Source organism: Danio aesculapii, chromosome 12 (assembly GCF_903798145.1).
Source record: "Danio aesculapii chromosome 12, fDanAes4.1, whole genome shotgun sequence".
In the NCBI taxonomy this organism is placed as follows: Eukaryota; Metazoa; Chordata; class Actinopteri; order Cypriniformes; family Danionidae; genus Danio; species Danio aesculapii.
The window spans coordinates 31,920,193-31,935,559 of NC_079446.1; the positions used below are offsets into that span (position 1 = coordinate 31,920,193).

General features: G+C 35.1%; 1 protein-coding gene across 2 annotated transcripts in view; it reads right to left on the reverse strand.

The window, feature by feature from the left end:
- The window catches only part of vwa2 (von Willebrand factor A domain containing 2), a 40,830-nt gene that overhangs the window by 23,665 nt on the left and 1,798 nt on the right, over nt 1-15,367 (reverse strand). For both annotated transcript variants that reach the window (XM_056468919.1, XM_056468920.1), the window contains exons 2-5: nt 10,604-10,664; nt 4,522-4,596; nt 2,812-2,945; nt 1,219-1,328 (exon numbers count right to left, since the gene is read on the reverse strand). In XM_056468919.1, coding sequence (XP_056324894.1) covers nt 1,219-1,328; nt 2,812-2,945; nt 4,522-4,596; nt 10,604-10,655 — 371 coding nt within the window. In that variant the 5' untranslated portion in view covers nt 10,656-10,664. The remainder of the gene's footprint in view (nt 1-1,218; nt 1,329-2,811; nt 2,946-4,521; nt 4,597-10,603; nt 10,665-15,367) is intronic.

Sequence of the window (15,367 nt, forward strand, 5' to 3'; positions counted from 1 at the left end):
GAAATGCCAACTGACCCAGCTGAGGCTCGAACCAGTGACCTTCTTGCTGTGAGGCGACAGCACTACCCATTCCGTCACAGCGTCGCCTTGTTGCAAATTTATAAAAAAATGAAATACCTGAAAAATCCTTTGGGAGTTTTTGCCGATTCCTCTTTGCAGTACCTCTCAAGCTCTATCAGGTTGGATGGGAAGCGATGGTGTACAGCCATTTTCAGATCTCTACCGATATGTTCAATAGGATTTAGGTCTGGGCTCTGGCTGGGCCAGTCAAGGACATTTACTGAGTTGTTGTGAAGCCACTCCATTGATATTTTGGCGGTGTGCTTTAGGTCATTGTCCTGCTGGAAGATGAACCGTTGCCACAGTCTGAGGTCAAGAGCACTCTGAAGCAGGTTTTCATTCAGGATGTCTCTGTACAATGCTGCTGAAATTTTTTGTAACCTTCCCCAGCCTTGTGCCTCCAGACAATCCTGTCTTAGAGATCTACAGACAATTCCTTTGTCTTTATACTTAGTAAAGTAAAATTAAAGTAAATTTACTTTGACAAACTTTGATGGGTGTTTCCCAGTGCTGGTTGGCGGCTGGAAGAGCATCCGCTGTGTAAAACATATGCTGGATAAGTTGGTGGGGCGTTGTGACAAGCCCTGATTAATAAAAGGACTAAGCCGAAGGAAAATGAATGAATGAAGTAATTTAACATATTGTGCCTTCAAGTAAATATAAACTAAAGTTTATAACTATATGACTTTTTAAACTACAGTATAACAGCTAATGTACCTTTTTTCATTGACAATACTAATTTATCCAAATGCTGAAATCTCCTACTTTCCTTAGGGAAAGTGACTGAGTGCCAGCAGAGACACATTCATGAGCACAGCTGGTCGTCACTCCATCATCTTCACTCACAGTTGTTCAGACAGACAGACAAGTGCTGATATTTTCATAGAGTGGGAATGTGAAATGATAATTTCACAGTATGTCGAGGGGTGATGTGGTATGTCCTGAATGGGTTTAGGCCAGCTGTGTGTCATTCAGCTACAAGTCACTACAGTACCAGCACTCTCGTCACCACAAAAACCATTAATTGAACCTCATCAATCAAGTCCATCATGACACACGCTGAGAGGGAGTAAACAAAGCCCTAGTGTGTGTGTGTGTGTGGATATAGACATTTCTCCTGCTCCACAGGAAGACACACAATAACACTAATCTCTGTACCTATAGTGGATTTTCTTCAGCTTTTTTTTCAGCTCCTCCTTGGTTTTGTAGGAGTCTAGACTGACTTCCAGTTTGGGTGTGGAACCAAACTGAACCACTCCAACTCTCACCTACACAAAATAGACATCAAACAGGAAACAGGAAATGTCACTGTTCTGCATGATGACACCAAAACTGTTGTAAACAGTCCCAATAAACATAAAGGAATAGTTCACAGACAATGATAAATCAAAATGAAATCAAAATCGTGATATAGAAAAAGCTGTGATTGAGGATGAGGATGCTATCTTGTGAAAAATTCAAATATGATGTAAAGTTTGAAAAATTTACTTAAATTTTACTTTATACTTCTTTACTCTGTACTGATCAAATTTACTACCCTTATGTTATGTTCGTGGCAGTTTTTCCGCATTTTTATCATTTATCATTTAGTTTTGCCCCATTATAGTCATGCATTCTTGATTGTTGGTGGCTTTCCCTGTTGGGAAGATGTAAAATGTGTAATTTGTACTGTTGTTCATCAGTTGGTAGCAATAACCCTTTAGATAGGCCTGTGCAACAAACGTTTCTGGCTTTTATATAGAGTTCGATGGAGTAAAACAAAAAATTATAGTGTGCTGTTTTTCTATCTGAGAAAGCTTTTTTCCACTGCAACTGATGAACAATAGTAAAAATTAAAAAACAATTACCTCTTCCCAACTGGTAAAACCAGCAAGAATCAAGAAAGCATGATTATATGGTGTCATGGCTTTGAAATCAAAAAATGTCATTACAATGGAAGTCAATGGGGCAAAAATAGCCACTAACACAACGAAAGGATAGTAAATTTGCCCAAAGTGCATTCTTGATTTTTTTTTTTTTTAATTTTCAAAGCATTTTCTCAAAATATGTGTCAAAACAATATTTGTCACCAAAAATGATTTCATTTGCTGAAACCCAGAGAAAGTTGTAGCCAAATTAAGACTCAAAATCACCCCAGAGTTGATGAAAACATCCCCAACATCACACAAAAGTTAACATTCTAACATTAACACTGATTTATGTTGAACAGAAAATGCTAAAGGTTTGGTAACACTTAAGAAACACATTTTTGGGTGAACTATCCCTTCAGGTAATGAACCCTTTTCACATTTCCGAGTTTCTCAGCAGCAGAATTCGTCATAGTTGGGTAAACTTAGAGCGCAGTGAAAGAGAGAGTACAACAAATTATTTTTTATAATACTATTTGCTGAAATAATAATTAGAAAAGTCCACAATGGTGTTATCAAGACTTTCAAAATATCAAAAAATAGTGTGAGACTGAACAGTAGCTAGAAGAGAGAACAATGTCAAATTCACCATTCTGCCCCATAGACGCTGCATTAGAAACATCTTGCACAAGTGGTAATTCGTTATTTGTCGTTTGATGCAAAGAGAATATAATACATACATTAATGCATATAAATGTTTCAATGTTCCAATGTTGTTTTTTAAAGAGTATAAAAAAATTCACAAATGAAAATTGCAACATATTGGACAGAAACAAATACAGACAGAACAGTTTTTTTAACACTGGGTGAACTTTTCCATCTGAAATGGACTATCAAATCTTACCTTGTCTCGGCGGACATCGAGAGCCTCACACAGCTTCAACATGTAGTGTCGGGATCTCTCAAATCCTCCTTTTCCAACGCTGTACGAACTATCCATCACAAAGAGGATATCCATGGCTGCAGAGCACTGCATCACTGACAAAACACAAGAGAAAAACAAAACTTACTCCATCTTTGGCAACTGAATGGTCAATTGTGAAAAGGCAAGAGTTACAGCCGTAGGGCAAACTGCAACACTTGACACAAACGATGGCCTGTGTTTGACACATTTTAAGAGCTCAAAGGTCGCCCGTGGCATGTTCTAGCAGAGATAAATACAAACACATTACAGCAAGTTTGTGCTAGTCAAGCGGCTAAATTATAATCCATGTAGCTGTCATGTTAGAACCCGCCGTCTGTTATAAAGAAGGTGATTAGACAGAGATGGCATGCCGCTGTCTGCAACAGCACACGCACACTTTTAGGTGTGAGAGTGAGAACACAACTTTTTTTATTGCTCGGCTAAATATGTCTAAAGAAAGGGATTTAGCTAACCTCTGGAGGCTATATATATATAAATATATATATATATATATATATATATATATATATATATATATATATATATATATATATATATATATATATATAAATACAGTTGAAGTCAGAATTATTAGCCCCCCTAAATTATTAGCCCCATTTATTTTTTCCCCAATTTCTGTTTAACAGAGAGAAGAATTTTTCAGCATATTTCTAAACATAATAGTTTTAATAACGCATTTCTAATAACTGATTTATTTTATATTTGCCATGATGATAGTAATCAATATTTGACTAGATATTTTTCAATTCACACACACATATATATATATATATATATACACACACAGCCACACACACAGGATGTGCGTATGAAGTAATATATATATATATATATATATATATATATATATATATATATATATATATATATATATATATATATATATATATATATATATATATATATATATTTATATATATATATATATATATATATATATATATATATATATATATATATATATATATATATATATATATATATATATATATATATAAATAAATACAGCTGAAGTCAGTATTATTAGCCCCCCTGAATTATTAGCCCCGTTTTTTTTTTTCCCCAATTTCTGTTTAACAGAGAGAAGAATTTTCAGTTTCACTTTCATTTAGGAACACTTCATTCATGCCCCGTATGACAAACTGAGGTATTGGATGTGCGTATGAAGTAAGGACTGATGGAAGAGTGTTGTTTTAATATACTTTAATACTCCACGCTCAACAGAAAGAAAAAAAACTCTGCATTTCGTAATGCGGGTGTCATGTGGTCCTTCACTGACTCAGTAGTTGCAGAGAAAAGTGTTAAAAAGCCGTGTGTCTATGGAATATCCTTTCATAAAAGCAGCAACAAATCTTCCATAACAGTAATATTTTGATTGCGGTGTTTTCATGTCTGTTTGCGTCATAATGCGTCTAGTCATAATGCATCTAAAATCAGCATACGCCACATGATTTAATTCATTTTCTGTTTAGTTCGATTACGACCTTAATCTGATTAAAAGAATCAAAAATTACATGGTAGACTCTTAATCAAAGTATTGTCTTAATCATATTAAAATTGGATTATTGGTGTCCATGTAAACATACTCATTGATGAACACAATTCTGTGCTTTCAAGTCCAAAACTCACTTTCTCCTGCAGCATTGATCTTCATAATGGTGTCAAGATCCATTTGTATTTCTTGCACAGAGAAAATGGACCAAACTATAAAGAAAGAAATACTGTAGTTAGTAGAGTTTGTAGATTAACACCCTGAAACTAAATTTAATATAATTTTACAATAAAATGATATATATATATATATATATATATATATATATATATATATATATATATATATATATATATATATATATATATAGAAACAGGACACAGAGCAAATGAATGAATGAATGAATGAAAAAAATAAATAAATAAAATTAAAAAAAAAAAAAAAAAAAAAAAAAAAAAAAAAATCACCCATTTTTTATAAGACTTCTTTCAAAAAGATATTTCTATTCCATTAAGAAACTGTAGAGGAAATTATATATCAGAAATTTTGCAAACAAATAAACAAATAAACAAATAAATAAATGAAATTAGATGTACGTCAAAAAAAGTTACAACCTATTTTACAAACAGTAAGGTTTATAACAATTAAGCATTAGCCTCGATTCTTGTAAATACGCTTTACTCTTTAAGTATACAAATGGTAAAAAATTTATTAAAAATGTATTTAAAAAATGTAAACAAAGAAATACTGTAAAAAGCAAAAGAAAGAAGAAACTTTAAACCCTAAAAAAATGAAATCCATCTGTGTCAATAGCCTAGTGGTTAAGTTTGATTCCCGGTTTGAGGTCCTTTGCTGACCCTTTCCCTCTCTCTGCTCCCAATACTTTCCTGTCTGTAACCTCCACTGTCCTTTCCGAATTAAAGATGAAAAAAAAACATAAAAAATAATAAAAAAATGAAAACCTGCTATTTTCTTACAATTTTAGAAGGTTACAATATATGTTTAAAACAACTAAGCACCTACCCCAACCCTAGTAAATCTCATTATTGTAACAGAAGTTGCGTTTCTTAATTTAGCATTTATAAATCATGATAGAATTTCATGCAGGTTTTGATTTGTTTTCATTTGTTTGGTTTTGATCAAATATTCTAAATCAATCAATCAATCAATCAATCAATCTCCTATTTTCTAGATTCAAAAGACAATTCTGTTCTAATTAAAAAAAAGATAACTTTCAATAACGTAATCAATTAAACATACAAATAAAAAACATTCAAAGTAACGAGGCAGCAAGGTTGCCACAACAGAATTCCTCTGATCCTGGAAATATGTTTGGGTGAAGTATGACCTTTACAAGTTTTTGGTGATACAGGCTAAGGCGGTCCCTCAGGCTCAATCAGAGTCAACAATAGGTTCCACAAACGAGTCATTAGAGCACAGCTCCTAGATAGCTGATCTGACCCCTGCCCTCAAGACACGGCTCTGTGTGGAGTTTGACATAAGCATCCTGCAGAGGAGAATAACTCAGAAAGACTGGCATTCCAGCAACGCCCACTGGATGTGAAGAGAGTGGTCAGACTGTCCCGGCCCGTGTTTCATGCTCGAGTGAGCAGAGCAACGTGCTCTTTCATGCGGACGGATGCTGATTGAGAGAACAGCACAAGCAACCCATTACAATGACAGTAAATCACTTGCATATGGGAACAAATTTTACGCTGTGGTGACTAAATAATGTCTAAAAAATGTCTTATATTTTCACTTGTATGCAACTGAACAGACTGACTGAGGGCTTATAGGTCAGTGAAATTAAAATAAAGTTTTTTTTAGATGTATCAGTTAGTCTTAAGGATATCTATTAGCTAGTGTGCTCCAAAACAGTGACAAAATTCACGTTTAGAAGATATAAAACTGAAATAGGCATCTAAAGCTTGCAGTTTGTCACTTCAGTCTAAATCAGAGTAAAGTAGGGCCCGCAAGCCAAAGTTGGCCCATGGTAACCTTTGATTTGTACCGCCATCCACTTTGAAAAGAGACAATGATGTGAAGGTTGAGGCGATGCCTTTAACAGAGATCAACATTTATAATTTAACGTAACCTTTTGTTTGTTTGTTTGTTGGTTTAATTGTTGAGCTCCAAAAAAAGCCAACTGAAATAAAACGTTTCAATTAAATGTTCACATTTTTAAAAATGTAAATATGTCACTCACAGAAAGAGGACAATACACAAGGTGGTGCAGCTTGACTCGTGTATTCAGCATTGAACATCAGTGTGTTATAAATGTGTTTATGTTTTTATTGTATGAAGTTCATTATAAAATGTAAAAAACAAACAAACTTATTAGTAATTGTCACGGTTTCAATGGTGTGGAAAAGGAGCGAGGACTCAAGTGCAGGGAAAATGTTTTTTTTATTTATTATAAAATAAAATAAAAGGCAAAACAAACTACCCAAGAGGGAAAACATTAACAAAACAAATAAACAAACAAACAAACAAACAAACTTGACTGGGCAGGCTGGCAGGGATCAGGGCTGGAACACACAACAGGATAAGATACACAGGCAAGATACGGCAACGAACTGACACAGGACAGCAGACATGAGGAGAATATAAGCAGAAATTATTAACAAACAGACAGGTGAACAGGATAAACTAATAATGGGTTAACAAGGAGGGTGGGACTAGACAATAGACAGGAGAGCACAAAGAAATACAAGCCATGTGCTCACACAAATTGAGACTAGAACACGCAGCCAATGAGAGAACTCATTAACCGCATGTTCACAAAGCAACACTAAAGCACGGAGCCTCAATGTAAACCCCGAGCCACATGCTTAGACAATAACAACATAAACAGACGCAAGACACGAGCACACGATAAATAAAAAAAAAAACCTTACTGTGCGACGCGCATGTTTCATCTCAGCGCCATTCGAAACTAACTAGACTGAGACACTGAGAATGCAACAGCGAGATGCCGACAGAAAAAACACAAACATGAGTACAAGAGCATGTGTCCCAAACACGCCCAGACCTCACGTGCCCGCATCAAGCAGGAGTGTGTATGGCCTGATCGTGGTCACGACAGCGCTCATACAGAGACACACAATGACAAAATGAGTGTTTGACCTAAGAAAACTTGAGCCGAGCACAACATACAGGACAAGACAACTAGTGTCTGGACTCCAAAACAAGAATCTACAAGACTGGAGTGGCAGAACCCTGACACAATCCAAGGCAGGACTCATGTGGGGAGCCGGCAGGGCTGGAGGCCTGTGGGGAGCAGGCCTCACAAGGAGCTAAGCTGGGTCCGGCAGGGCAGGAAGTCTGGGTGGTGCCGGCAGGGCAGGGAGTCTAGGTGGTGTCGGCAGGGCAAGGCATCTGAGTGGTGCCGGCAGGGTAAGACGTATGGGTGGTGCCAGCAGGACAGGGAGCAGGGCTGGTGCCGGCACTTAGCTGCACTGTGGGGCTGGAACCGTTACTGGGTTCAGTCACTTCTAGGTGGGTGACAGGTGAGGAAGGCCCGTTCTTCCTCCCATGTCTCCGCTGGCAGGTCATCAGAGGACTGGGGATTTGGCAGTCTGTGAGCAGTAGGGGTGGTGGACCAGGGGGATGCAGGCCACCATTCCCCTGGCTGTGGAACAGATAGCTCACGAACTGTCAGAATGACAGAATCCCCAGCATCCCCATCTCCCAGGCCTGAAGGGGGCTGTTGAGTCCAGCATTGAAAGCCTTGTTCAGTGCAAAATAAGAATTTACAAGACTGTAGTGGCAGATCAATGACATTAATATGATTAAAGTATTTTCTCTTTACCTTTAAACATTAATATATTAGGAAACTACCATTGCAACTTTAATGGTACTGTATATGTTGAGGTGAGATGAGGCCCATCAGCCTCAATCAAGTTTGTTTTTTGGCCCTTCATAAGCAAAAGTTTGGGCACCCCTGGTCTAAATGGATCAACATTTTTTTAATTCACGTCACCTCATACTGGAGTTTTTCAACAAATAGTGACCAATCAAATAATCTCTAGTATCTGGCATGCCCTGCCCCTGCTACTCATTTGTTGCGCTTGAGCTCAACCACTCTCACTGGCGAAGCTGTGATAAAACAAAACGCTATTGACTGTTTTTAAAAAGGAGAGGAGCTACACTATGTCCCATCCTCTCTTCATGTTTCAGTTGAGATTATGTCAAACTTCGAATAAAAATGCGCATTTTAAAGCACTTCACAGGACCTTAAAAACAGACAATGGTTGACTGACATTCGGTTAAAAGAATAAAATACTACAGTAAATAAACAGAATAAAAAGTACTAGCCAATGAAGATTTGGGTGTCAGCTGAGGGTTGCCAGGGCAGAGACGAAAGAGTGAAGTCCTGCAAAATGCTCCTGTGGTGTGGAGTGTGCTTGAGAATTACACACTTCAATCATGGTCTTTGTCTACTAACACTGGTGGTATCATGAGGGGCACCTCACCATAGTAACAGGTCTCGGCCTCAAAACAATTCGGTCTTGAATTGCATTATGGGATGTTGATCTCTCCTCTGTCGAGTTTTGAAAATTCAACTCTACAGCTTAAAGTAACTTTTATTGACATTTTAGTAGTTTGAAATAATATAATGCATAATAAATAATATATAGAGAAATAGGTTTGTAAAATAACAGAAAATGTAAATAAATTGCAGTGTATTACAAGGTTTTTGTATCGTGATATACAACAACCCAGATATATCACTTTAAACTACAAAAAACATTAATAAAAGTCACTTTTTCAAACTTTTTTTAAATAAATCACAAAATACACAAAACTGCTAATTTACAAATAAAGAAACTTTAGATCTGTTTTTTTTTTGTTCATTTTACTAACACAAAATAACACATTTGGGATCAGAAGTCATTTTAGATGGCTGTAGATGATTTTTGCAGTTATTTAAACTATGCATCCAATATTTTTACAAAAATGAATCATTTAAGTTTAAACTAGTTTAAACTTTGATGCATCAAAATTATTATGAAATGATACACATTTAACTGTGTTTAGAGAAAATGATTGTTACAGCTGGTTATTTTGATATGAAAGATGATGGCATCAGTGATGTATGGCTCTGTAATGTATGGCCAGGTCACGGCAAATCTCTCTTAAACCCTCTGGTGATTCTCTCTGACAGCTTGTGGAACCAGGACACATTTTATAGGGCTGAAAGACTAAATCCCTCCTTATATTTATGGCATATGTCCAGGTTTGTAATGGGAAAATACTTGAGGAACACATAGATAGATATCTCAATTCAAAAACACTACAACAAAGAGGAATTAATCTATGGCCCCAGATTACAGCCGATAAAATGATAATAATAATAATAATAATAATAATAATAATAATAATAATAATAATAATAATAATAATAATAATAACAATAATAATAATAATAATAATAAAGTAAATGTAATAAAAAAACATCAGTAAAAAATATATTGCAACATACAGTGCTCAGCATAAATAAGTGCACCCCATTTTGAAAATGAATATTCAATCTAGGTAACATATTTTGGTGCATTTGTTAAAACAAATTTATTAAACAAATATATTTATTAAAATAATATTTTAGTCATCAAATATTTTTAGAAATAGAAAGATAATACATTAAAATTCAAACAAAATATTGCGCAAAAAATACAAAACTACATAATTTCAGCTATTTTTTTTATATTTTTTGTTTCTCTACATTTTTTCTCTTTTAAAATTTGTATGTAATATTTTTCTCTAACATAAATAATTCAAATAAATTATTTATTTATTATTTAATAAATATTCGGTGTACTTATTTTTGGACCGTTATTGTAAGTTATTTTGACACATTATCTCCAGTTTGGGTTTTGGTATTTACTAATCTAAAGTATATTAACAAATATCATATTGTATAGTATAGAAAAATTTATTTATATTTTTTAAATATTTAATTCTGTGCCATTTGCAATTACAGTATTTTCACAAATGATTAATAAAACGGCAAAAATAATTAAAATAATCTATTCTAAGAATAGCAAAAAGTATTTGTATAAATTTTTAAAATATATAATAATATAAAAAATAAAATAAAATAAAATAAAATAAAATAAAATAAAATAAAATAAAATAAAATAAAATTAAATTAAATTAAATTAAATTAAATTAAATTAAATTAAATTAAATATGAGGGCACAAAATTTTGTCTCTTACCCTGTCCAAACAGAAGCATAAAAAGGAGATGTCGCCGGCTGCTTGAGGACATTTTTGTGCCCTGAAACAAGAACAAAACAAGAATCAATTAAAACAGGGCAAACGGTCTTGCAGGAAGTCTTTGAAGAAGCCAACTACTGAGCAGCTCTCCCCAAAAAGAAAAAAAAAAGGCTTGGAGAATTCTAACAAAGCCAAAAGCAGCTGTGAGAGAGACTATCAGGGGAAACAGATTTAGGACAGAAAGATTTCTTGGAATTTGGTGGGCTTAAGGTTAGTGGGGCAGCAATTTTTACCGACCCTGAGGGGCACCGGCTGAACAAACTAGGAGCATAGGATGTTAAAGAGCGAAGCTGGCCATCTATTTTGAGATCAAACACAACCGACGAATAATGGCTGAAAAAATGCACCATAAAATGACCATCTATTTAAGGGGACACTGATCAAAACTTCTTATGGGTGGGCTGGTCTCTCCTTTAAGCTCAATAAGCAGGCATTACGAAGCCCTAAATTAAGATCAAAATCATGTCTAAGCCAGTCAAACTGTCGTCACATCAGACTAATCATTTACTCATCTGTGTTTTGGGAAAAGTGGAGGGAGAGTCTGGTGATGTGTGGAGGAAACAGCATGATACTGTTCATCTCAGATTAAGTAATACTCCTGCGCCATTTTCCCAGAGCTTAAGGTCAAAGTTCACCTCTTTAAGAGCCAAACTTTATTATTAAATTAAATATGCTGACAAATGGATACTGGCTCCACCAGACAGGGGGAATTACTCATCGTCACGGGTCGGTGGACACAATCTCAACGCCTACCTGTTCTGCTCCGCAATCAAAGTCACACAAGCGTCTGAAATCAACACCGTTCAAAGAAAAGATCTGGATCATGCTCAGACTATGAGAATTATCTGCTCAGTTTCAAATGAATTAGGCATTAGCCACAGCTTGAAACAAAAAATGTAATACTTATACACAAGCAAGGACTAATTCATTAGATCAAAAGTGACATTAATGAAGATGTCAAATATTATTCAAATGAAGGTACAAAAACTTTATTTTGTATATTGTACATCATATGGGCAGCGCGGTGGTGCAGTGGGTAGTGGGTATGTGCTATAGGTGAATTGGGTAAGCTAAATTGACCGTAGTGTATGTGTGTGAATGAGAGTGTATCGGGGTTTCCCAGTGATGGGTTGCAGCTGTGTAAAACATATGCTGGATAAGTTGGCGGTTCATTCGGCTGTAGCGACCCCAAATTAATAAAGGTACTAAGCCGAAAGGAAAATGACAATAAATGAAGCTTTAGATTGTATGTTGTACATTATGGTTTCCACCAATAAGCTGCTGGAAGAAAATGTTTTCAGCTTGTAAAAAAGAAATGTTTATTGCAAATCATCCTCCTAGAACACATTTTACACTATCCAAAAATAATTAACACTATGCAAAACTGTATGAAAAAAAAACTTCTGTTCTACAATTAAAGTGAAACAATTATCCAACATTAAGATAGAATCAAGATAAAAAACGCTGGTTTATTTCAACCCAATTTGGGGTAAAATATGGATAAATCCAACTTTTATATCAAACTTAAAATACCAAATTTGACCTAATGTTTGGGTTTGAAACTAGATTGGATATAATTGGGTTGATATGGAAGTTATTTAATCTCTTATTTATTTATTTATGCTGATTTAAATCCCGATAACGCAACACAATCTCACAGCATTTCGTGACATTTAGATTTAGTGGTTAATTCGTATAAATTCATATGATTTAATTATACAATTCAGTACAATTTGCTCATCCCCCAATGATGGTTGGGTTTAAGGGCGTGTGCCATGCCTCCTTTTTAAAATTGTAGCCTAAATTTTTGTACATTGTACCATCGTGAGATCAGGTTGGATAACGATATATTAACCCATATTCTTTGTACATACTATTTTGCAGTGTCACATTTGGGTTTCGGCATGGCGAAGACAAGAGAGGTAGGATCCAAGTGCAGCTTAATAATTATTTATTAAAGAAAGTATTCATGCAGGTAATCATGGACAAAGATAGAAAAAAAAAATCCAACAGGGCAATCCAAAATCAAAACAGTCATATGTAGGCCCACACGGAATCTGCGCGCGCAGAATTCCGCAGATGTTTAGCCCATCATTAATTTTGTTTATTTACTTGAGTAAATGTGTGTATATCTAAGTTTATTCACTTTTTAAATTAATTACAGTAATATTATTGACTAATATGAAAATGTTCATCTAATTTATGTACAATGCAGTTTGTAAAGCAATATTTTTTGTCTTTTAGTAGATATATTATATGAGAGACTTGCTTTGTTTACCAAATAAAGTGAATCTAATTGGATTTGCATTTTAAATATTAAATAAAAGTTTAAAAGATATTTTTTATTTTACATATTAAGGTTTTAGTTATGATACTCCCAAAATAATTCTGCAGAAATTGCAAAAAAAGTCCGTATTTAGTAGGTGAAAACACTATCAACCGAACTACAATTCTGCCACCTAACTGCACTACATTCCCCATCAGGCATCTCATTCACACACCAGTTCCGGATCACCTCTGATTACATACACACAGCTAGAAGCTCATCATGGACTGATATCCTGGACTATTAATACACCAAGCTTGCATACACAGTGCTGAGTCTTGTTCACCTGTAACATTACCAAGCATTAGTCCTGTCTAGTCTTGTTTCCTCCTTTATGTTGATGCTGACCTGATTGCCTGTGACTTGACTATGCTTCTGGATGACCTTCATGCTATACTGTTTGTACCTGTTGACTATTGCCTGCCTGACCAATCTCTGTTTACTAAACTGCATGTGAATCTCCAACTCCGTTGTCCAGTATTCCATCAGTTACAAAATGAAAAAAGTATGTCTGAACTTACAATACTCATTAAAGAAGCTAAATGTACACAAGAAAAAAATGCTGGGTTGTTTTAATCCATTTTTGGATCAAATATGGATGAACACAATGTTGATAAATTTCCTAAAAACAAATTTGAATGACATTTTTATACCAAACTGTTGGGTTTGTTCACATTTGACACAGCTTTGTATTAAAGGGCACCTAGATTACCCCTTTTTTCAGATTTAATATAAGTCTTGTGTCTCCAGAATGTGTCTGTAAAGTTTCAGCTCAACACACAAATGTGACAGGATACAGGGCAATATCCACTGCCGTATGAATATCTGTTATGTTAATGTACAAAATAAACCTGATTTAACGTCCACAAACCGGGATTGAAGCATCTTTTTGTGAATTGTTCTGACATTGCAGCTGTGGTGATAAAGTAAAGCTGAAGTAAATTGCTGTAATTCATTACAATCATACACTGTTTTAAAACATTTTAAACTTGTAAACTCACTATTGATCACATTTAATGATGATTGATGATCCTAGCAAACTGAACAAACCTTTTATTCCTGGTTGCTTTGCGCACGTTCTGTCTTGTTGATATCATTATACATGTGACTACCGGGACATGTTAATACGCAGCTGTCAATCAATTCGGTGGGCGGGGGGACCGCACTCCTGTCGATCTGAAAACCACTCCAACTGGTCCACCAATTTTATGTTATTAATTTGAAAAAAAGGACTGGGTGTGTTTATATCATCCCAATATGACGGTATATACACTATACCTACACATATGTCTGTCCAAACAGCTTGAAAAGTAGATTTTTCACCATAGGTGCCCTTGAAAACAACTCAGCATTTTGCACAGATGGCCTACAGTACAACTGGCAATATTTGTAAAATGTGCATATATGGATCACAGGAAAGAAATTACAAAATATCAACATTTTAATGACATCTGAGAGGTCTCTATGCATTCTACCAATAAAAATCCAGTCAAAAAAACAATGCTCCAATTATTATCTAAAAGGCATCATAAAATGAATCCACATTAATCGAGTGGTTTAATCTAGATATCAGCATTATTAGTTTGATGCCTTTAAAGTTTGGTTTTCTAAACTTCAGTGGAGGAATATACATCTCTCTGAATTCATTAAAACATCTCAATTTGTGTTCCAAAGACTAACCAAAATGAACAGAAGAGTAATTAAAAAGCTATTCCTTCAAAGACAGTTTTTGAACCTCCCTGAATGTGTGCATGATAATGGCAGATAACAGTATTTGAAGTCTATACATCTACATCCAGGATCACAATCATACAGTACTGGTGTGAATGTGGTGGAATCTTTTCTTCAAACATGTTTGAGAGACATTTAAAGAGCACAAGTAAATTGTGTGTGTGTGTGTGTGTGTGTGTGTGTGTGTTATGTCTACACTGTTGATTCTGATTGGTCAGATTCCAGGTGTTAAGAGAAGTTTAAAGCTTTGGAAAGAAACAAAGTGACTTTTGAGGTGATTGTGACCCATGAAGTCATTCTTTGATGGTCTCACTCATGGCTGCATTTCTAAACATACCCACAGAGCACCGCTCAAAGGAGGAAACATTAGAAACGCCACCTGCATTCTTAAAGATCCAATCTATTTGGTAAAGAATAAAATCCAGCAAACAGAAAGAAAGAGATTTATGGGCAATTGGGGCACAGAGGAGTCTTTTTTTAAAAACGTTTAGTTGTCAAAGGAAACTGATAATATCTTTCCCTGATAAGGTGCATTTCCTGCCGCAGTGAATGAGCAGCAGGAAGCAGACAGCACTTTTTCAGGTGCCATTTAAGAGAGAAGCTTCTTCAAGGTTGATAATCATCTAGACTCAAACCTGCCATACGAT